The 21587-nt window shown below is 40.6% G+C and overlaps 1 protein-coding gene across 1 annotated transcript; it reads left to right on the top strand.

Annotated features, from left to right (window-relative positions):
• Positions 1–9044: 9044 nt before the first annotated feature.
• On the top strand, positions 9045–20938 carry rgma (repulsive guidance molecule BMP co-receptor a). The gene is made up of 4 exons (XM_011476143.3): positions 9045–9942; positions 13137–13252; positions 15126–15643; positions 18230–20938. Exons 1-4 carry the CDS (start codon positions 9929–9931, stop codon positions 18914–18916), a joined length of 1335 nt encoding a protein of 444 aa, XP_011474445.1. The 5' UTR covers positions 9045–9928; the 3' UTR covers positions 18917–20938.
• The last annotated feature ends 649 nt before the right edge of the window (positions 20939–21587 follow it).

Genomic DNA, 21587 nt, shown 5'->3' with positions numbered 1-21587 from the left:
CATCACATTTAACAGTTGAAATTGTCTTTTAGATTGAGTCATATTAAAATTGTCCTAAATGAGATGCATTTAAGTTAAATATATTCCACATTTCAGCAATTTCTTTTCATGCTTACGGCTGGATTGGAATTGATTTTTTTGTGAGGTTTTAAATGAACTGACTGATGTATCGGTGCTAGAAATCAAGCAAAACAAACAAAAGGAAAATGGAAAAGTCAGAGAGATTCATCTGTCCAAAAAAATCAATAGTGCATATAATCCCCATTTTTCTTTAATCGCAAACCTCTGATTGTCTTTGTAAGTTCCCATCACACAGGTTTTTTTCTTATTCCTTAAAGAAGAATGATCTTAAATCTGTAAGGTCTTGTTTGAAATAAGATGCTGGATAATAATAATAATCAGAGAAAGTACAATTTCTCTAAAAGACTCAGAATTACGCTTTTCTCAGAAATGTTTTTGCTTCATCTAAGATGTTTAAATGTTTCTCTTAATAATGTGCTTAATTAATCTTCATTCCTTGCATGTGCAAGACTTTAATTAAACCAACCTCATTCCGAATATTCATGATTTTGGAATGAGGGTGGCGTGGATGCCTTCAGTCCTTCACAGATGGAAAGCCATTAGTTTCTGTGTGGAGATGGTTGATAACTTGTTTCTTTTATTGAACGTGTCTTTTGGCTCCACGACTTAACACATTGAATTGATGCTGTTTTTCTGCAGACTATAAGTGTGGAAGGAAAAATCTATATTGATTAAAAAAGATGAAACGCCACAACACAGCATGGAAGTCGTTCTTTTAACATTGACCTGAACAGTATAGAAAAAGCCTCTTCCTCCCATGACCGCCATCTCAATCAAATAAAAGAAAAAAAGTTATTTTTATTTGCTGATTTGTCAAAGACAGTGTTTGGAAAATTGCAATATTTTCAAATCATTCTGTGGAAGGATTTCTGGAAGTCTTGCTGAACCTAAATGAATAAAACGCAAAAACAGTGTAAGCAAATGTAACTATTAAACTACTTCTGCAGAGCTGATGTATTGGCAGCAGGAAAAAGAAAAAGAAAAAGTCCTTCTACTTTTTTTTAGACGTTTAATTTAACACTCCTAAAGAAGGTCATAGAAAAGAAAGGGTTGGTAAAATCACTCCCAAGTATGGTAATAATGCTTCAAGACTATAGAGAATGCTGCTTCTCCTTCACTCAGTCTTTATTTTGACCTCATTCTCGCTATTATTGTCCTCCATCATTTAATAAAAACACTTGATCTCACTGCTGTAATAAAATTCATGTGGAAACTTTGAAAATGTTGCCAGTACGTTCCCCATTGTCAGCACAATGCTTCTCACAGCTGTTACCAGCTCACTAGACCCCACACATCTGACAAGTGACTCAATCTAGTGTGCTGAAAATCAAGCAATCTCCTGACTAAGCATTAGTGTGAATTGAGATGCAAATGCAAACATGCTGTCATGCAGCTGACAGCTGGTGTTTCTACTTTTCCATTATAATTCAGATCCTTGTTAAAACCAGAAGACCAAGACGACAACATTTACTTTGGTTTCTTGGCTACAGTTAGTGAATTGCACAGACATCTTTGCTACAAAAGGAGGGATTTAGTAGCAGTTTAAAACATGTTGGTTAGTTTAAAATGGCCTGTTTAATCCAGTTATTCTCTACTTTTTTTCTCACGTATGCCAAACCTGTACAAAATGAGTTATTTAGCATTCCATGCCTTGCAGATGCAACTCAATAATCCCTCACCATCAATCAACCTCCTCCATGCACGTATTTTTCTTAAGATGTGCATTTTTACACAAAGGTTTGTGTTAAATCTGCTTTTTCATCACCAACCTAGGAGTGTGCACTTTGTTTAAATCTGTCATCTTACTTCAGTCTATCATAAAGTAAAGAACACTTCAGTTCTTTACTTTCATCCGACATCTAAAATCTATTTTTCCATCCAGTTTTTCTTTTTCTTACATCTTGACAATAATGACAATTGTGGAAATTTTTAAATTCTACCCATTTAATTTTGTTTGCCAGAGAACTTTATGCTACTTTTAAAAAGAATAAACTAAAAATATTCTGCCTCTTTTATCCCAGATTAGGATCATCTCTTGATTTATGTATTCTGACAATCCCTAAACCATTTATTTGTATGGGTTATTTTCTTTTTCTTTTTTTATCCACAGCAATTTCAGGGCAGCAGTGATTGCTTGTCTGAAAGAACAGGGAGCAATTTTTAGATTGGTTCTGTCTTGTCACACAAAGTGGCAGCTCAGGGTCATTTCAGGGTGCTAAATGTAATAGCTATGTGCTGATCTGATGACTGAGTGCTCGCAGCTGAATGAAGGAGGCTGCTGCAGTTTGGGGTTTGCATGCTTTCAGAAAAGTGCTGCTTCCATAAAAATTTGTTTTAAGTGGAAGATTTCAAAATCTGCAGTTAAGCCACTTAGAAACTAAACAATGTTATTTATGATTATGCAGCATATTATTTGCAAAATTCTATCCAAACTCAAATAAAGTTGCTGTTGGCATTAGGGACACCGCAAGGTTTTTAAGGAAAGCTTTCAGCAAAGGGAGGGGAAGGGAAGTCGGACTGCTTTACACCAACGGTCCTGCCCACAACTCAGAGGCGAATTTCTAATGAACACCTCGCGCAGAAATTATGTCCTGGTAAATAACTCAGATTTTGTTTGTTTTTTTTGGCTAAAAACATCATAATCATACTTAAAACATCACTAAACACCCTTTTACAATAGATCCAAAAGATGATCAGAGTGGGACTTTAACTTAAGGTTGTTTTTATTGTTTTATTTTTTGTGAAAACTCATCGTGTATCACGTTAAAATAGGGAGCCTACATCTGCAGCAAGCATCATTGCACACATTTGTCATTGGAAATTGGTTTTCATTGGCTTATAAATTAGAGGAAATTTAAGACACGGTCAGACCACGATTCACTCCTTATCCAGACCACATTCACTTCTTGCAACGTGAGGTAAAGAGCCATACAAACTGTTTCAAATTACAAAGTTACACCAAAGAAAATTGTGTAAAACCAACAGACATTTAAAGCCGAAAACAGGATGCAACTTGAGAAAACGTTTGAGGACGAAGAAAAATAAACTCCTATCCTGATTTTCAGGAACCTGATCAATTTCTATCGCACGTGTATGGTAAGATGAGGATTTATATGTGTCGACATCAGCTCTAGCTTTAGGTAAAGTTCCCAGTAATAGAATCTGTGTGCAAGTTGAGACAGAAGATAAAGTCAACACAGCCTAAAGCATGTATGACTCACGGATGTTATTTTGGCACTGCCATCAGTATCTAATGAAGGAAGCACCTCCTGTTTCATAAATTTACAGAGGAGCAATATAAGCAGTAATGCAACAAATAATTTTTATTCCTTTTTTTAGTCTGATTTAATTAACCTGTGCCCGCTGCAAGAGCTGCGGTTAGTCAATGAGTCTCATTTTACATAATCCATGCATAATCAATAACATCATCATTTAAGCCAGAGATGAGGTCTGCTGCCGCAGAGGGATGATATTTATCGCCGAGTCTTTTTATTCCTGTAATTAGACGTGCACAAGCTCTTCAATTACCCACAAGCCAAAGTGCTGACATTTCCTCATCCCATTATGGAGCCACTGCCCCCTTCATAGAGACGGAGATGTCATGACTGTGCAAGGATATGAAGATGGGCAACATGGCATCAAATGTTGAGGCTTTTTGGGATCAGTTATGGGAATTAGCTCCAGCTAAACGAGTGGAATACATCCTAATGAGTTTGAAATCCATCCTTTCTTTCAGTCACCACTTCTCTAAATTGCAAATTCATGTCCTTCCAGTGGCTTCCGATGCAATTGTGCCCTTGGTTGGTTTGCACTTAACATTTACTGAGCAGTGATAATGGTTCAGAGGGCCAACTTTTAATCAAATCCACCTCACTTTATAGATACATGTCTAAAAGTATTTGTCATACTTAACATGCTGTATATTAGTGTGAAAAGCGCCAAAGTTTTACAGTTTGTTATATTTTCTTTTCTTAAAAAAGGAACTTGAGTATTAGAGAGTGCAATGGAGTACGATGGTGGATTAGTGGGCGCTGCTTTCTTGGCAGGGGACCTGTGAAGTTAGTGTGTGTGGTCAAAGCAATAATGAGAAGGGCTGGAGAGCAGCTGGGACTAAAAGTGATGTTTGAAAAACTGTCAAATGGTGCTGTAATGATGGGAAACTGCCAGGCTTTAAACAAATAATATTACAGTATGTAGCATTTTTCTTGAAAACTTGGGTGGGCAGAAGGTTTTAGGAAATTGCTTGAAAGTTCAAAATTTTAGCAGAGGATGGTAAATTTGTCCCTGTTTTTTTTTTTTTTCCATTTGCAAGTTAAAGTTTCTCATGCCAACAAGTGACACCAGGCTGCCCCAAAAAAATGTGCTACCGCTTGCAGCTTTTCTGGTGCAGCTATTGCAGCAAGGCAAGGCGAAAGTGAGGTGAAGCTCCTGCAGCTGTGCACACACAACAGCACTGCAGGACAGCACTTAAACAACCAAGCTGAAGAAGTCCAGACATAAACCAGATGGGATGACTTTGAGCGCGGCTGCTTATTTTCCAAAAACTGAATCCTCCAACAGTGTTAGTCACGTGACTCTGTGTCATGACTTTATGTGCGTGAAATTTTCTGTTATTACAGGCATGCTTTAACATGCACTGGCAATCGCTAAACTTGGTTTAGATGTGATGTTAAAGTATTCTTTCTAGCATTTTCTGCTGCACAAATGCAAACCTCTGTCCAAATCAAGAGACGCTAAGAGAGCCGTGACGGTATGTTTAAATCAAGTCATTTTTTGATCTATTGTAAAACCGTTTCCAGTGTACTTTTAATTATGATTATATTGTTTTTAGCCAAAATTTAAAAAAAAAAAACTTTCTAGGACATAGTTTCTGCAGAGCGGCAGTACTTCATTAGACATTTTCCTCACAGTTGTGGGCCGAACTGACGGCGTGGAGTAGGCCCGCTCCTTTCCCATCACCCATCTGTTTACACGCTCTCCCACTAGCTTAAAGACCCTAACACCCAACCTAACATTACAGGTGCAACAAAAAAGGCGAGCAATATCGGAGCTATCCAGGCGTACAGCTTTGAACCAGGTTAAAGATCAGACGAGGAAAACAAAGACGTACGTGGATTTATTTGTCTGCAAATGGATGCAACTGAATAGAGCAGAGAAAAGAGCTTGCGGCTTGCCGTAGTAAACTTGTGCATCACACTTACAAGCTTTTTTAAATGACATTTTTTCATCTGATTCCCAAGGATTTGATTTGAAAAAAATACCCAGAAACGCAATTTTAAGATTCTTCTTCTTCATATATGTCCTCCATCATGAGAAAAAGGCCACAAGAAAATGTTAGAAACACCATTTTCATCAGAGTGGGACCTAATTATGAGCATTTGGGTGCTGACAGAATATTGACTTACAAGGGGTAAAATCTACACCACCTGGTTAAAACACAATTGTGATAATTGTTGTAAAGATAGATACAAATGGAGGCACAACGCCACTATTTTCCTCATTCTCACAGCAAGAAATTAAAACTCATTTCATTTTGCATTCATTGACTCTTGTTTTTATTTTATTTTTTGTGTGCAGAACCTTAGAAGCAGGAAATTAAAAAAAAGCAGCTGTTTGACAGAGATAAGCCTCATTCTCGCATACATTTATAACATGTTGCATACAAATGGAGACAAAGCTGCTTACCGACATGCACTTAAAGAAAATAAAGAATGAAAAGAAAAAACATGTCAGGTTTTAAATTGTAATGATCATTCACAGTCAAAGTCATAAATTATGGTTGACTAATGTTTCTCCCCACTATTTTTTTTTCACGTAATCCATCTTTCATTGAGATTTGTTCCTTTGAAAGCTAATTATTTGGGCTGCAGTCAGTGCACACTCTCACCAGTTTTGTTCTTTTTTCGTACATTGGCTATGGAAAAGAGAAGGAGGGTGGGCTGACCTTCTCTGCAACAAGATGAGAAAGGACAGTCTGTAATGAGGTTTTACACATTTTAGTCTCTTGCACGAACAAGCCAATTTGCAATGCTTCCTGCTTATTGCTGCAGATCGCAGCACACTTTACCCCGTATCTGGGCTCATACAACATCCTTTAATAGCACTTCTTTGCATTTGACTTCCCTTCTTTACCATGCAAACCACCACGCCTCTGGAAAGCACAAATTCCACCCTACTTGTGTTCTCACCCTCAGTGTCCAACCCAATTTCTCTTTGATGAAATAGTAAAGAAAAGAAGGAAAATGGCTCCTGGGATACAGGGATACCAGCAGGGGTCTGTGAAATCTCTTTTAGTTCATGACAAACACAAAGCAGCACAGCATGCATGACTTATTCCAGTCATATTCCAACATAAATAAATACCTAATAACTCTGTTTGCTTTTACTGGTAAAGCGCGACATGGTTCTGTTTGCAGAATGACATGATTCCAAAATAGAATTAGCATACAAAAAATAGGACTGTCACATTCCAGCCTTCATATTATATCAGCTAGCAAAAGAAGTAGTGGGTTTGGCTGTAATGAAATCCGTCATTGAGTATTTTCATCTTCAGTACGTTACAGACCACGTCTAGTGTGTGGATTTATTTATTTCAGATGCTTATAGATTGGAGCCGCACATACGCTTATTTTCTTTAGTACTTAAATTTAAATGATTATTGTCCATTTTTTTTAGCTGTTTGATTATGATTTTAGGAGCAAATGAGTTTGTTGAAATTATGCTTTAGAAGTTTAATCAGTCTGTCAGGCATGTCCAAAGTCCGGCCTTCAGGCTCCTGTCACAAATACAACGAGCTAACTGGGAACGAACGGTGCAAAAATTTGACAAATTTACAATAAAACCCAGTTAGATGCTTTTGTTCTTTGTGAATAAATGAGAAGTATGCTCTTTAAAAAGTTCATTTAAATTAAATGTTAACCTCTTAAAATAGTTAAAAGACTTTCAGGCCGAATGGTTGGCCCTTAGACATTTCCACTTCACCAAATCCAGCCCTCTTTGCCAAAAGTTCAAAACACCCGTGACCAATGTCATTGGGAGCTCAAAAAAGGAACATAGGAGGCAATCAGGAAACGCTTTATAATAGGGTCCCTTCATTAACGTTAGTTAATGCATAAATAAACAATACTTAACCATTAAATAAAGTGTTAACCGACACTTTTATGCATTACTTTGCATTACTATTTTATATTTTATGCATTAGTTATCAGTTAACTAATGTTTATTATTCAACCTTACTTAATGCATAATAAAGCTTAAATAAAACTGACCCAGTGCAATTGGTTACTGTTATGTATGCATCTACAAGACGTTAGTTAATAGATCTGTTAAGCCTTAATAACGTCTAAAGTAATCTTTTTACTTAAAAAAATGTAGCCTCACAGGGATTGCATAACCATAATTAATAATTATGAAATGATTAAGAACCTTTTTGTAAAGTGTGAATATTTATCCATAAGGACACACTTTGAAAATGTCTGTCAACAATAATCCTGACTCATTCACCATCAAGGGGTGTGATAAGCAATCACAAACCAATTAGAGTATTTCACACATTTTATTCAACTTCAAACAAATATTGACATTCATTTTGGGTAACTCCTTGATTTTTACATCTCTTTGAAGCATCTGGATATTCTCTCTATGTTCTCCCCTCTGACAGAAGATGCACAACAAGCTGTGGTGGGTCACGGCTTTGCAGCTGAAGCAGAAAAGAGCAAACTCAAAGGTCCCCTTAGAGCATGTGGTGTTTAACACTGAAATTCAGCCTTTGACAAGTTTCCCATCCTTAACTCACACCCAAGCTCTTCAAAATATTTTGCAAAAAAGTGGGAAAAACCCTCAGCAGTTTAAAAAAAAATGGATTTCTCTTACAATGAGGGAGGAGAACTGACAAGTGTTCAGCTAAAATCACTGCTGGCATTTTGTCCAAAGGTTGGACTGCTGCTGGTAAAAGGGAAATATTTTGAAATAAAGACCTCTGTTGACATTATAAAAAAGAAAACTGAAGTTAATGAAAATTTGATTGAAAAATCGATATTTTTTTCTGTATATTTTAGTTTTGCAAAATAACAACTTTTGGAAATTTCTCTTCTCCACCTCAGACTGCGCTGAGGCAAATCTGTGATGACTAAAGGAAATTAGAGGGTCCTTGGGGGTGTGTGGAGACGCTCATTGTGTCTGTGTGTAAGTCGCAGCATGAGCTTGATTGCAAATGATTGATTCTAAAAATTGAAGGAGATCAAATACTCCTGTTGGCTTCATTAGCAGAAGGACACGTGAAGCTGCCATGTGAGCTGACTCCAGAGCCTCACCGTGAGCACCAGCTGTGTTTGAGATGGGGCCGCCACCTCTAAAGGCATTGTTTTCACACTGGGGTGTCACTCTTTTATGTTTTTCTGGTAAATCAATGTGTGCTGCCTCTCAGCGGCCATCTGGGGCGGACGGGGCGGATAGTAAACGTGTGGATTACAGGGGTCATTTTCTGGCTGGGTGCACAAAAAAGATGATGTCATGTGACAGGATTCTGCATTAGTAAGACATCAGCAAGGCCTAATATAGACATGGGAAAAGGGGGGCAATGTCCCGCCCACCCAAATGCTGTGACTGCCCCCCCCCCCCCCCCCCAATCCTAAATTAACTAAAGAAATAAAATTTAATTACCAAACAACCCCTCAAAAAATAGCAAAAAATAAACCAACAAAAAAAAATGACCCAAAACCGTAGTGATGGACAGACAGAAAGATGCACATGCACCCCATAGATGGCTGAATCCGGGCCTGGCCATCAGCATGGCTGTAAAATCCTGATCTGTCTCCTGCAGGAACAAAACTGGAGCACAGAGAGAGGCAGCTCTGAAGCTTGAAAGGCTTTGAGGGGAGGGTTTAGAGGGGGGGGGGGGGGTCATGGTGGTATTTTCCCTGCATGCAGTCTGATCCTAAAACACAGGTGCAACCACCTCACAGCCCTTTGAGCACATGCCCACCTCCTCCTCCCATGCTGCCAAGTGTTTGTCCATCTGATCCTCCATTACACCTGATGATTGGGGATTTGCCTGCTTTGAAACCGCTGATTTTCAACGATGAGGGGGGCTGAGGGAGGCTGATGGATCCAGCCATGCTGCCGATCATCAGGCAGACACTTCTGGACATCAGATTATTTGGAAATGTCCTGAAGGTGCAGGAACTTCCGATTTTCTGAAATAAAATGCAGATATAATGGGCGAAGGTGCAGAGGAAAGCAAATCTTATGAAGTGAAGTGAAGTGGCTTTCAATGACATCAGGGTGCATGCAGCAGCTCTGAAAAGCGTCCAGAGTGAGCGGGGCTGCTGGATGAGTGGGGGCTGTGAGATGCGGGGCTTGCATGCGGCGTCACGCAGAGTCGATCATTGTCTCTCTCACACTTTCTAACAAGCCATTTCACAACATCCAGGCAGCGGATCTGGCTTCCCAGCAGCGACTGCAGCAGCCCTCAGGGCTCCTCTCTCCACTCGTCGACGACCACAACTAAACAGTTAAGATTCTGCACGCGGATCGAGACCAATCACTGGACCTCATCTATGAAAGTGACTCCTTTCTGATCGGCGGAAGGAGTTAGAGAAATGGCAGATGAGATCCGACTCCACCGGCTGAGAGAAGAAGTGGATCTTTGAGGAGAAGGGGGATCACTTTGATTTGCGCGCACTTGGAGAGTTGGAGGAGCTGATCATGCACAGACAGGCGGATGTTCAGACCAGAAAACCACTGAGCAGATTTTCGAGGGGGAATATTTAATTTTTCTGACTCCTCTCGCTCCTGATTGCTCTCCTCCTCCGGGTTCCTGCAGGACTTTCAAAGCCGCCGAGAGCCCATGCAGTCACCAAGGTTGGTCTAATAGAAATAATATCAACAGTTTATAAGTTTTTTAAAAGAAATCTGTGTCACTTTAGTACATTTCGAGCCTTAATCACCTAAAGGTGTGTCATGTATTGTTTTTATTTAAAACACACACACACACACACGTTTTTGCTGTGCTTCTAAGAAAAATGCCCAATAGAGATTGCATCAATTTGTTTCGGGTGCAAACAAAAAAATTATTTATTTCATTTTAGGATTTATCAGAGCCACAAACAAACGCGCAAGCCCACTATAATCTGACTGGCTGATCCCGCAGAAAGACAAATTACCCTCCACCTGCATGACAGCTCAAATTTACGCAATTAGAGAGCTGCCCATGAACTCACATTTTAATGACACTTTTGTTTGTCCTCGTTAAGCCATGTGCGCTCACGTCAGAATTTCAGCTTTCAATTTGGGGCTCCCTAAGAGCGCCCCCTGCTGGAGGCATTTGGAGAATGCTTGCAATAAGATCAATGAAGGCGTGTGCATAATTCAGCTCAAATCGAGGGCAAAAGCGCATTGTTTTATTAGACTTCTGATATTTTTGCCAAATGAATTTCCAAACGTGCCCTGCTGGAGATAATGCACAATAAAAGATGATTCCAGAGATTCAAATCATTCATTAATCTTGATTAGACTTTATTTTCAGATGTTTTTAGACTGAGCTTTACCTGCTAATCTGTAAAATATGTCTGATAAATAATTTCATTTTGTGCTGATTGAATTGGTAAATCTGATGAAAACAATCATTAGTTCATTCAATTTTCATAGAACATGCACCCTACATGTGTTTTTGCGTGAACACCCACAGGAATAGCCTATTCTTTATAGAAAGAAAACATTTCAAGAAATCTAACTTTATCATTTTGAAATATTTTATCTGTTTAAAAAATCAATCAAACAAATTATGCAAGAAGCTGCAAACTGCAGTATGAGTGCAGCAGTGATTCAATAATGCACACACATAATGCATTTGGTCTGCTTTGATCTGACACATTTGCAGTGATTTCAGGGTGTTTTCTTTTTGTGCGTTTCCACCCATCAGTCGATCCATATTTAAAACAAATGTATACATCAAAGCCTCTAAGGTGCTAAAAGACAATTTCATTCCAGGGTTAGGGTTTGCTGAAGCCACAGTCCAAAAATATTCCACAATTCATCAAAACATTTCAGCGAGCAGCTTATACCTTTCAGCTGCACTCATTCATTTCAGATGTGAAAGCCTGGCATATTGCTGCTGGAAGTTAGCATGCACAGGGCCACCCTTGTTGAAGACATGTGTAGGCTTAGACCTTATTGTACATGAACGTATCCATCACCCGCGAGAGGCACAGCAACCACAAAGACATTCACCTTTCTGGAAAAATACTGTACTGCCAGCCACAACCTGACTTTCAGGTTAAATGGCAATGAAAGGCTGCAGTAATGTAGCACATATGGCTGCTATGTGCTCCAGAGGAGCCCAGCAGCTGAATTTTAGTTTGCATTTTTGTAAATGTGGTCAAATGTAAGGGAAAAGTAATACAAACAACAACAAATGTGTTTTATCTTTCAATGTTATAGCTCTTTGGGAAAGCCTGGCTGCTTTAAGGCAGGAAGTGTTCCAATGTAAGGATAAAACTTAATATGGGTCAGACATTTTAAGGTTATACACAGAATAATTTGTGTTATCTGAATGTGTGTTTTTATCTAAACTCTGGAAAATCCAAAACTCATTCAAAATCTAAAAGGTGATATGTCTTTGGCTTTTATAATAAATACTAAGTTGATTTCGTTTAACCCCTTGTGCTATCCTAGGCACTTTACTATTGGGAGTTGGGTCATCTAGACCCACTAGACAGTGCGCTGAACCTTTTTCCTTCAATGATTTGTGATCTTCACTGGTGTCCATGGATTGCATGAAATCTTTCCCCCTTTATCCACCTTTGTCATGGTAGGGAGAACACGTCAATGCAAGGGTGGGGTCATCTAAGACAGCACAAGGGTTATGTAAAAATCACAAAAAAGTCAAATTCATTTATTTTTTTTCTCCTAAGTTAAACATGTTTGGCCTAAACGTTTTGGACAGCACACACAATCCATAGTGGTGAGCTGTTGGAGGACTTTGAATTTAAAAAACAAAGAGTGCCAGCTCACAAGTGAGGTGGTCCCAAGACACTATAAAAGAGACAAAGTAATTTAAACAAAATCAATGCTAGAGTATTAAACTATTGCTAGACTTCAATTAATTCCGGATCTTTTGATTGGGGTCAAATTGTCTTAATTGTATAATAGCTGATATAAGTGGCCAACAGGTTACACTAAGGGGTTTTTCTATGTAATCCCTGCACTGAGAAAGTAAAAGGGAGGAAAACTCCAACAGAACCAGATTAGATAAAAGTGATCATCCATTTGCTGGGACTGGATGTAGTGTGAGAAGATAGGCAGACATCTGTTATAAGGCAGGAAAAACTCAAGTTTTTTGGAAAATAGAAGGAGAAGAGCATCCCTGTAACATCTGCTGCAGGACATGAAAGTCAAAATCCCAGAATACCTGTTAAAAAGCTAAAGGACTACGCAAAAAAATGATAAATAATCTATTCATGTTATGCCTTATCATCTTATTGTTTACATATTTAATGAGGATGGCCTTTATCACATTAGTGAACACATTTGTGACATTGTAATCGTTTTTCCAGATCACATGAAACTATTTCTGATAGTATAGTATCATTGAACACAAAGTTTTTTGTGAATTGATATGGTGGGAAACACAACTCATCTGGGTTGTTTCTGGAGTCTGAACACGCTTTTATTGCTCGGTTTGGGGGCAGAAAAAGTCTGGTGGTTCATCAAAAGTCAAGCAAGTCTGCACATCAAGGTGTAACGTGAGACGTTGCAGAAAGTTGGGGGGGGGGGGTCGAAATCAAAGCAGGGCTGTGATTGGCTGAACGGATCCGCTGTTCCGAGGAGGCGTCACCTCCCCCCCGAACAAACACTCTCCCAGAGAAGAGCGGAGCTCCGCCGCCCGCCGCGCCCCGACACGCCGCTTTTACACAAAAGAGGGCAACGAGTCAGTGTCGAAGAGGCAGGGATGAGAGCACGGAGCCCCCCTCTGCCGTGGAGTTTTGAGAGTTTTTATCCCCCATCGAGGCTTGAGCTAACTTTTGTTTCCCTCCCTCCAACCCCCATGTGACCAGGGAGAGGAGTAAAGTGCGACCCCGAGCTGGATGGATGGTTATGGGGAAAAGAGGGAGACCCTCGGTGCTTGAAGTGTGCAGAGTCCTGGCTGTTCTTGTCTCACTTTTTCCAACCGGTAAGTCTCACTTTTGAACTTTGTGAACAAACAAAAATAGTATTTTTTAAAAGTTAGTGCCTCGTAGGGGGCAGAGGGTCACCTCAGCCGTTAGCTAGCTTGAAGTCAACTAGTAGTACTACTACTAGTACCGTTGCTTGAACTGCAGTCAGTCCACAACGTTTTTTCACTTTTTAAATCAACATTTAACTATTAAAAAGTACTGTTACGATACAACTTAAAAGCTGACCTTACTAAAGAAACATAAACAAAATATGAAGAAAACTACTAAGTTGACTAAGTTAGCTTACTCGCAGGTGTTTCGACCTAGAGTCTCATTTCATTTTATGATATATATTTTTCAAAGGAAAAGCAGCTCAAAGTCCAGCTGGCAAGATAAAAATTGCTCCACATACTTTAGTCGTATTTTTTTTAAAACCACAAAAATGGTAACTTTTATGTGTTTAATGGAGAAATTCTTCTCTTTCTAACTGTAAAATTGATTAATAAACCAGCTATTTTAGCTTAAAGCTAGCTAACACAAATCTATTCACCATCTTAACACAGATAACTAGAATTTGTCTTAAACACATCCCATGATTACTCAAATAAGAGGTTTAATTTTTTTTTAGAATATCTTTTTAAAGAAAAAACAGCTCAAAGTGGAGTTGGGAAGATAAGAGACATGCACCAAGTAAGTTTTATTTTGGTTTTTCCAAACGACCAACTTTTGCTTGACTTAAGCAGAGATTTTTGTTTTCTTATCTATAACTAAGTACAATTCTATCAATACAATTGATATATAAAGCAGCTCTTTTTAGTTTAAAGCTAACCAACAACACAATCCTAACACAAACAACTGTTTTTTAAAGGTTGGACTTCCCTTAAACGCTTGAAAAATGCTTCAAAAAGACAATGTCATCCCTTGATGACACAAAGATGTCGCATATTGAGGCTTTGAAAGAAGAAACTGATGGTTTTTCTCATTCCTAATTTTGTTTATCCTGGCTGTGTTTCAATTAGTGTTCACTGTTATTTTTCTGCAAAAAGAGTGTTCAAATTAAACCTAGAAACTGAGGAGGAAAAAAAAAGGAATAAGTGTAGCTTTGACAAATAACCATAAACGTGAAGACATATTTCAAGGCGGAATTACCAACTAAAAGAAAATTTTCACTGATACTTTTAAAAAGTGTGATAGAAAAGTAATCTTGTAGTTATTTAAGCGTGTGTGTGTAGTGCAGCACGCTGTTGACATTCAGGTTACATGGTCTCTTGCTATCACTGCACTGGTGAACCATCATCTTCTCTTTGAAATCACTTTCCATCACAGAACAAAGGGATCTTGAGTTTGAGATGAGTTGATTGTCATCCATCAAATGCTTGGGAAGCGCTGAGCTGTTGTGGTTGAGGAGAGCATTGGAAACCTTTTTTTGTTTGTTTTAAACGGGGGCTTCAAAGTGTTGCTTTAGCTTTCCTTACACTTTGAGCAGTAAAGAAGTGCATATCACATCAAGGTTTTAAAGGTAAAAGTGAAATGTTTTGAGCTTTTCCTGAAGAATTGTGACTAGAGAGAATCGAATGTAGTGGAATAAAAAAATCTCATCTGAAGTATTAATAAGTCATAAATATAAACGGTTTCTTATTTTATAGTACGCCTTTTGCTTGGGTTCACTTTCAACTGTAACAATGGGTGAAAAAGGAAAGAAACGTGTATTTTATTAATGATTATAGCATTTTGGATGTATTTGTGCGTTTTCTGTTCCTGTTTTGGATAGAATAAATAGAACTTAGATTGTAGGATAAGCAAAGTATGCCTTTCAAAAAACAGAAACGACTCATGTTTCTGAGTTTAGCTCTTTTTTTTTTAAAGACCTCTTGTTTTTTCTCATGACAGTGAGTCTGCAGTGCAAGATCCTCAAGTGTAATTCTGAATTATGGGCCTCTACCTCAAAAACTGGTCCAGAGGAAGATTTCTGCATCGCGCTTCGGGCGTACGACAACTGTGTGCGCCGGACGGCACGCACCTGTAGGGGCGACTTGACGTATCACTCCGCCCAACATGGCATAGGGGATCTAATGAGCCAACACAACTGCTCCAAGGAAGAACCCACTTCCCAGCCACGGGCCCGGACCCCGCTCCCTCCTCCCCCACCTCCCCCGGTCCTGACCAGCCAGGAGCCCTCCAGTGGCCCCGAAGGCTGCCACTATGAGCACAGTCTTCCACGCAACGCGCCACCCTCCAACTACACGCACTGTGGCTTCTTTGGAGTCCCGCACCTCCGAACGTTCGGTGACGACTTTCAAACGTGCAAAGTGGAAGGAGCTTGGCCGCTCATCCACAACAAATACCTGTCTGTCCAGGTGACCAATTCACCTGTGGTTCCAGGCTCTTTAGCCACCGCCACCACCAAGGTGAGGATCTACATCAACTCTGCTTATAACTGCCCACTCATTTGCATTTGAATGTTTGCTGCCTGAAAAACCAAAATGAGTGAATTTCACGTCATTTATCCAGAGCAGAAGTAGTAATCGCTCATCATGTTGGAAAAAACATTTTTGGCCGGGTTCACTCGAAAAATATTTAGATAAATATTGTATTGATTGTTATTTATTGGCTGCTGACAGTTGGTTTACACAAGCAGCCCCGCAATCAACATCCCATTATTCAACCCAATAAGTGAGAAGCTCAACTGTACAAATGTGTTTGGTTTGCATCTGAGGAGCAAAAAAACCCTGAAATCTGTTGTTTTTAATGGCTCTTTTCTTCTATCAGATTCTTTGGATTTCAGTCGGCTTTAAATGAGTTCCATAATAACAAAGGAAGAAGTCCGACATGATGGCAGAGATCTTGATAAGCCGTGTAAATGACACGCTGCAGCAGAGCTGCATCAAACGCCAACATGGAGGCTCCAGTTCTCACTTTGACTCCTCCTGATGTTTGCGGTGCTTGAGGGAGGGGGCCATTACCGATCTCAGAATTGAGGGTCTGCATAAAGCTGGGTTGTTTTCCCCCATTAGGAGGTATTTATTTTCTCTCGTGGCGTTATCAGCAGAGCGCACATGATTGTTGTCGTTTGGTTAAACGCTGCAGCGGTTCGTCTGGACGCCTGCTGCAGAAATAGATTTCGCGAAAACTGGAGGTCATGGGAGTTTTGTGGATTTGGCGAGGCTCCAGCAGCGATGGAAGCTGGGGTTCATAGCAGCAGGACTTAGATGGAGCTACACCAGAACTTTGTCCTTAATCGTATAATTTTCCTGCAATCAGGCCTTCCTAATGACACTATTATTAAGTTTTGGTGTTTAAAAAAAAGTAATTACATTTTTGCTTTACTTTTCTTGGAAGCGAATGAGACGGCTTTAGAAAAGAGCCTGATTCTGGACAAAGGAAAAACAAGCGAGCAGCCGGTGCCACCTGTGCAAACAAAGCCTTTCTGGTAGGAGATCGGTGTAAGCACCGTTACGGTACCGCTGGGCTCACTGAAGCAAGCCGAACTGTCTTCCATCTGATGGAGAGATAACAGAGGTGGCCTTCTTCTCGTTTGCTTTTGTCTGAGTTGGGCCAAGAATAGTCGGAGAGGTGGGGGAGGCAAAAGGAATTGAGACAAATCTGGTGTAACACATGAATTGTCGAGCTAATAGAGAAGGATATTGAAGCCACTCTCCTGTCTCCAGCCTGCAGGAATCAGAGACCCTGGCTGTTTTTGTGTCACTGCTCTGACAATGGCTCATTGGTGTCCCATGAAACCGAGCTCCGACAGTCCTGACCAGCCTCTCTTAATTAGCTGCTGACTACATTGCTGTGTGCTGGCCCGACGCCACTCCCTGGAGCATAGTTCTGGGGGTTCAGCGGCAGGTTTTTCAGCACCATGAATGGATCGTCTTTGTGTCTGCAAACTGAGGCCTGGTTTTACACAGCCGGGACTCGTGTTTTTTTGAGGGCGTTTACCTTGCCCCCCACCCTCCACCCCTCCCCGGTGTTGTGCCGACCCCGAAATGTGACACTTGAAGGAGTAGAAGTGGGGGAGGTTGAGGCATATTGCCGCTTTTCAATGCTTTTCTCAATGCAAAAGCTTTAAGGACCCTGGAAATCTGAAGAAAACTGTGTTTTTGGTGTTTTTAACTTATTGTAGCATTTGTCTCAGGATGGCGAATATATACTAAGAAAATCAAGATTAAAATTACATTTCTACATAGGCCTGCACAATATACCGCAAATTTATGGTTATCACGACATCAAGCTGTGCAATACACATATCGCAAAAGACAGCGAAAATTGCAATAAATGGTTACCTTAATGTGCTAAAACGATCTTTTGGCAACTTGAAGTATTTAACGAGTCATATAAATCCCTTTATGTATTTGACCAATCAGATGAAGCCCTGTTATGTTAGATGTTTGCCTCCTATGTCGACGACGGTCATTTGGAGTATAATTTTTTAACTGTTGCGATGAAATGGGAATGAAGTTTTTGGTTGTTTTGCTCTTTGTTCACCAATATCGCATATCACGAGTTTTACTCATATCGTTCAGCCCTATTTCTACATATTTCTTTATTTAAATAATTGTGACTCAGGAACAGACCGAAAAATGCTGTCTGGAAAAAAAATGGTATCTATTACCCTGCTCTGCTCCTTTCTGATGCAGACCCACAGATTCATGTACGTCTTTGTTTTCTTCATCCAAGCTGGAATCTGGCTCTGGTTAAACTGGATAGCTCCAGTTTAATTCGCCATTTTTGTTTAAACTTATAACGTTAGGTTGGGGGTGTGAGGGGCTGTAAGCTAGCAGGAGAGCGTGTAAACCGATGGATGGCAGGAATTGAGGTCAGGCTTACTCTGCGCCAACGGTCCAGCCCACAACTACTTGATTTTGACTAAAAACGACATAATCGTAATTAAAAGACCACTGGAAATGCTTTTGCAAAGAATCATAAGAGTTGGCCTTGTCCCTATTTTAAAGCCGGTGTTAATAAAACATGTTCTTCTCTCCATCCTGCAGCTGACCATCATCTTTAAGAACTTCCAGCAATGTGTGGACCAGAAGATGTACCACGCAGAGACAGACCAGCTGCCATCTGCGTTCGCAGACGGCTCCAAGAATGGGGGTGACCGGCACGGAGCAAACGCTCTCCAGGTCGTGGAGAAGGTTCTGGGTCAGCACGTGGAGATTCACGCCCGGTACATCGGGACAACCATCGTGGTCCGGCAGGTGGGCCGCTACCTCACGTTTGCCGTGCGGATGCCAGAGGAGGTGGTGAACTCGGTGGAGGAAGGAGACAACCAGGACTTGTACCTGTGTTTGCACGGCTGTCCGACCAACCAGCGGATTGACTTGGAAAGTTTCCGGGCCCGGGCGGGCTCCAGGACCAGCGCCGGGCCTCGGGGCTTCACCTACCAGTCTGCAAAAGCCAAGTGCAAAGAGCGGCTACCGGTTGAGGACGTGTACTTCCAGTCTTGCGTGTTTGACCTCCTGTCCTCCGGAGACATAAACTTCACCATGGCAGCTTTCTACGCATTTGAGGATGTAAAGATGCTCCACTCCAACAGTAACAGACATCACTTATTTAAAGGAAAAGCTGGTCGTGCTTTGAGCAGAGCATCCGGAAGGAGCAACGGTTTGCTTTCCGTTTTTCTCCTCAACTTTATTGTGCTGTTGTGGACTGGATGTTTCACAATTCATCTATAGTGTGTTTATCAGCAGCTTTGTGTTGTGTCAGTGAGTGTTAGAATCGTTGTGTTGACCTGCAGCTCCTTACGGTCACCCCAGCCACGAGTCCTGTCTTAAAGAGACTGTTTGTTCTGACGTCAGCTTCACGGGTCCACTGCTGTCATTACCTCCATTCAGCTGGTTTTTGAGGAGAACGGCAGCGAAAGAGCATCCACAGAGCTCAGGATATCAACCGGGAATTCAATTCCATATTCACGAAAAGGCCGGACGAGATGATCTTCTGCAGGAAGAGATGTTCGCTGATCCTCCCTCTCCTGATCCGCACATTGGTGCCAAGCCAGCGACGCTTTCTGTGGTTCATGTGGCAAAGCAGGAGGACCTGACGGGGGCCTTTGTTAACCTTCGGCCAGAAGCAGCTCTGTGTTTGATTAGTTTCCAGCTTTGGAGAAGCTGGAGCCCTTTGGAGGAAGCATCCAGCCAAAAGTATGTCAGAACAGCGTCTCCAGTTGTCTGCAATGAAGATTAATGGGTTATATTGGAAGGTTTGTGTGTGTGTGTGTGTGCGCGCATTAGTACAATATGTGCAGAATCCAGCATCTGTGGTTAATTTTGAGTGTTTGTGGGTGCAGGAGTTTCCAGAAATGAGATGAGAAGGGGAAAAAAAGAAAAGGAGGAGAGGAAAAACACTCCGGTGGGAAAAATATTTCCCGTGATTTTTTTATGTTGCACCCAAACTTTCAGAAATGGAAAAGATGAGGATCTTCACTGGATTCAAGGGAGCTCCATCAGGGACTTGTGCGGATGCGCCTAGATCTCAGCTTCAGTGATCACAGAAGCTCCTGGGCCGATCAGGGTTTCTCTCAGAAGAACAAACTAAAGGCTTGTGGCGTGTTTTCACAACATACTATAGATCAACAAAGCGGTTTCAAATCTCCGCTCAACAGTCATGTAGATACTGTTAACGCCATTTGGGTGTCTTATTTAGCCAGTTAAGCATTTAGAGATTGTGCTAACGTTCCAGCATCTTAGGGAGAAAATGATTAGCATATGTGTTCAGATGTGATTTCATGGCTTAAGTCGTTGCCAAAGAACACCTTCCTGTGCCAACATTTGCCTGACGACAGACTTAACTCGTAAACTAAGAACGCATCCATTTTTTGGATCTCTGTCAGACAAACTAGGTTTTTTGCGGACCGTGGACAGACTCCAGCCCTCCAGGGCCTACATGTTTTCCAACTAACCTGCAATTGAAGCTCCTCATTGGCTAATCACACCTGAGGCAGGTCATCTGCAGCAGATGAGGCAGAATTTCTGAAAACCAGCAGGTTGGCCCTCGAGGCCTGGAGTGTGTGACCCCTGCATACAGTGAGGTGCAGCGCTTGTGTTCTGGGGCTTCTGTGTGTGTGCCGTCCCTGCAGTCATTTCTTCTTTACACTGAAGTGTGTGGCAGGCCTTACTACTGCTTTGAAATATGTATACGTGCAGTTTGATGACGATAGACAAAAAAAACCCTTCAAAAACAATTGTGGCGTTGACTCTTGTTTATAGATGTAAATTGTGTTGTGTGTTTGTATCATACGATTGTAAATAGGTAGTGTGTATCACCAGATGTGTTTTGAAACGTATCACTCGAGATGTTTTGAAGAATGTGAGCCTTTGTTCTTTCAGGATATATATATGTATTTTTTTAACAAACATGAACTTCACAGAAGTCGTCACTTCAGCGCATCTTTTTGTCGTCATGGAAGTGATTCAGAGTTACACAGGTTACCACAACTCACCTTCCAGAGACCAGAATGTAGGAAAATGTTCTGCGGTGTTTGTTTTCACTTTGAAGCACTTTACGTTCTTTTATTTTGTTACATTTAGCTCTTCTTTTGATTTACCTTGTGATGGTTATGAATAGGATTTAAAAAAAAATAGCTGGATGGGAGAAAAAAAACTACTCAAACCATGTTGTATGTAAATCTAATGTGGTCCCACACCAGCTGTTTACAATGTAAGTTATTTATTGAATAAAAGACAAATTCTTGTTATGAAGCTGCCTCTGTGTCTCAAACTGTTGATCTGATTTTACTCTGTGGTGCTTTACTGACCCCTGCTGGAGAACTGTGGTATCAGCAGGACTCAGAGTAGCAGAGGTTTAAATTACAGGTACGTTTCCTATGCTGTAGTAGCTCATGTAAGCATTTCATGTCTGTGGGTATTTTTGGAGCCATTTTAAGAAATATGCTAAACATCTGGAAGCTTCAGATTTCTCTCAGTTGTTTAGGAAGTTTTTTGCTGGGTCTGATAGTTTGTGGAAACTGTCATGGTGGCTTTTGGCCTCACATAAACAGAATTCAGATGGTTCTAAGCAACCTGATACTTTTTTTAGTATTTCTGAACTGTTTCCACAAGTACATACAAGCACCTCCAAATGTACACAGTATGAAACACTGAATACAAATCCTCCTGATAACATGACTGTTCAGTGCGATCAAGTGTCTTATGAATACTCCATATGGTTTGAAAAATAGCAGGTCAGCTTAAGAAAAAAAATATTCACTCCTCAGGTGTGTAAAGGTCACCGGGCCTTAAAGGTCACACAGAATACACAGCAAAAAAAAAAAAGGATTTTTTTCAGGATTTGAGAGCCTCACGTCTTCAATATCAAGTACTGGACAGAAAAAGACCTTGGAGCAACAAA

This window comes from Oryzias latipes, chromosome 6 (genome assembly GCF_002234675.1).
Source record: "Oryzias latipes chromosome 6, ASM223467v1".
NCBI classification, from domain to species: domain Eukaryota; kingdom Metazoa; phylum Chordata; class Actinopteri; order Beloniformes; family Adrianichthyidae; genus Oryzias; species Oryzias latipes.
The sequence above is the reverse complement of the archived record's forward strand: the minus strand, read 5'-3'. Positions and strand labels throughout refer to the sequence as shown.

Excerpts from the sequence above, each read along its gene's own strand:
- rgma (XM_011476143.3), top strand. Across the intron at positions 13,253-15,125 it reads TGTCTCACTTTTTCCAACCG|TGAGTCTGCAGTGCAAGATC; the intron begins GTAAGTCTCACT and ends TTCTCATGACAG. Across the intron at positions 15,644-18,229 it reads TAGCCACCGCCACCACCAAG|CTGACCATCATCTTTAAGAA; the intron begins GTGAGGATCTAC and ends TCCATCCTGCAG.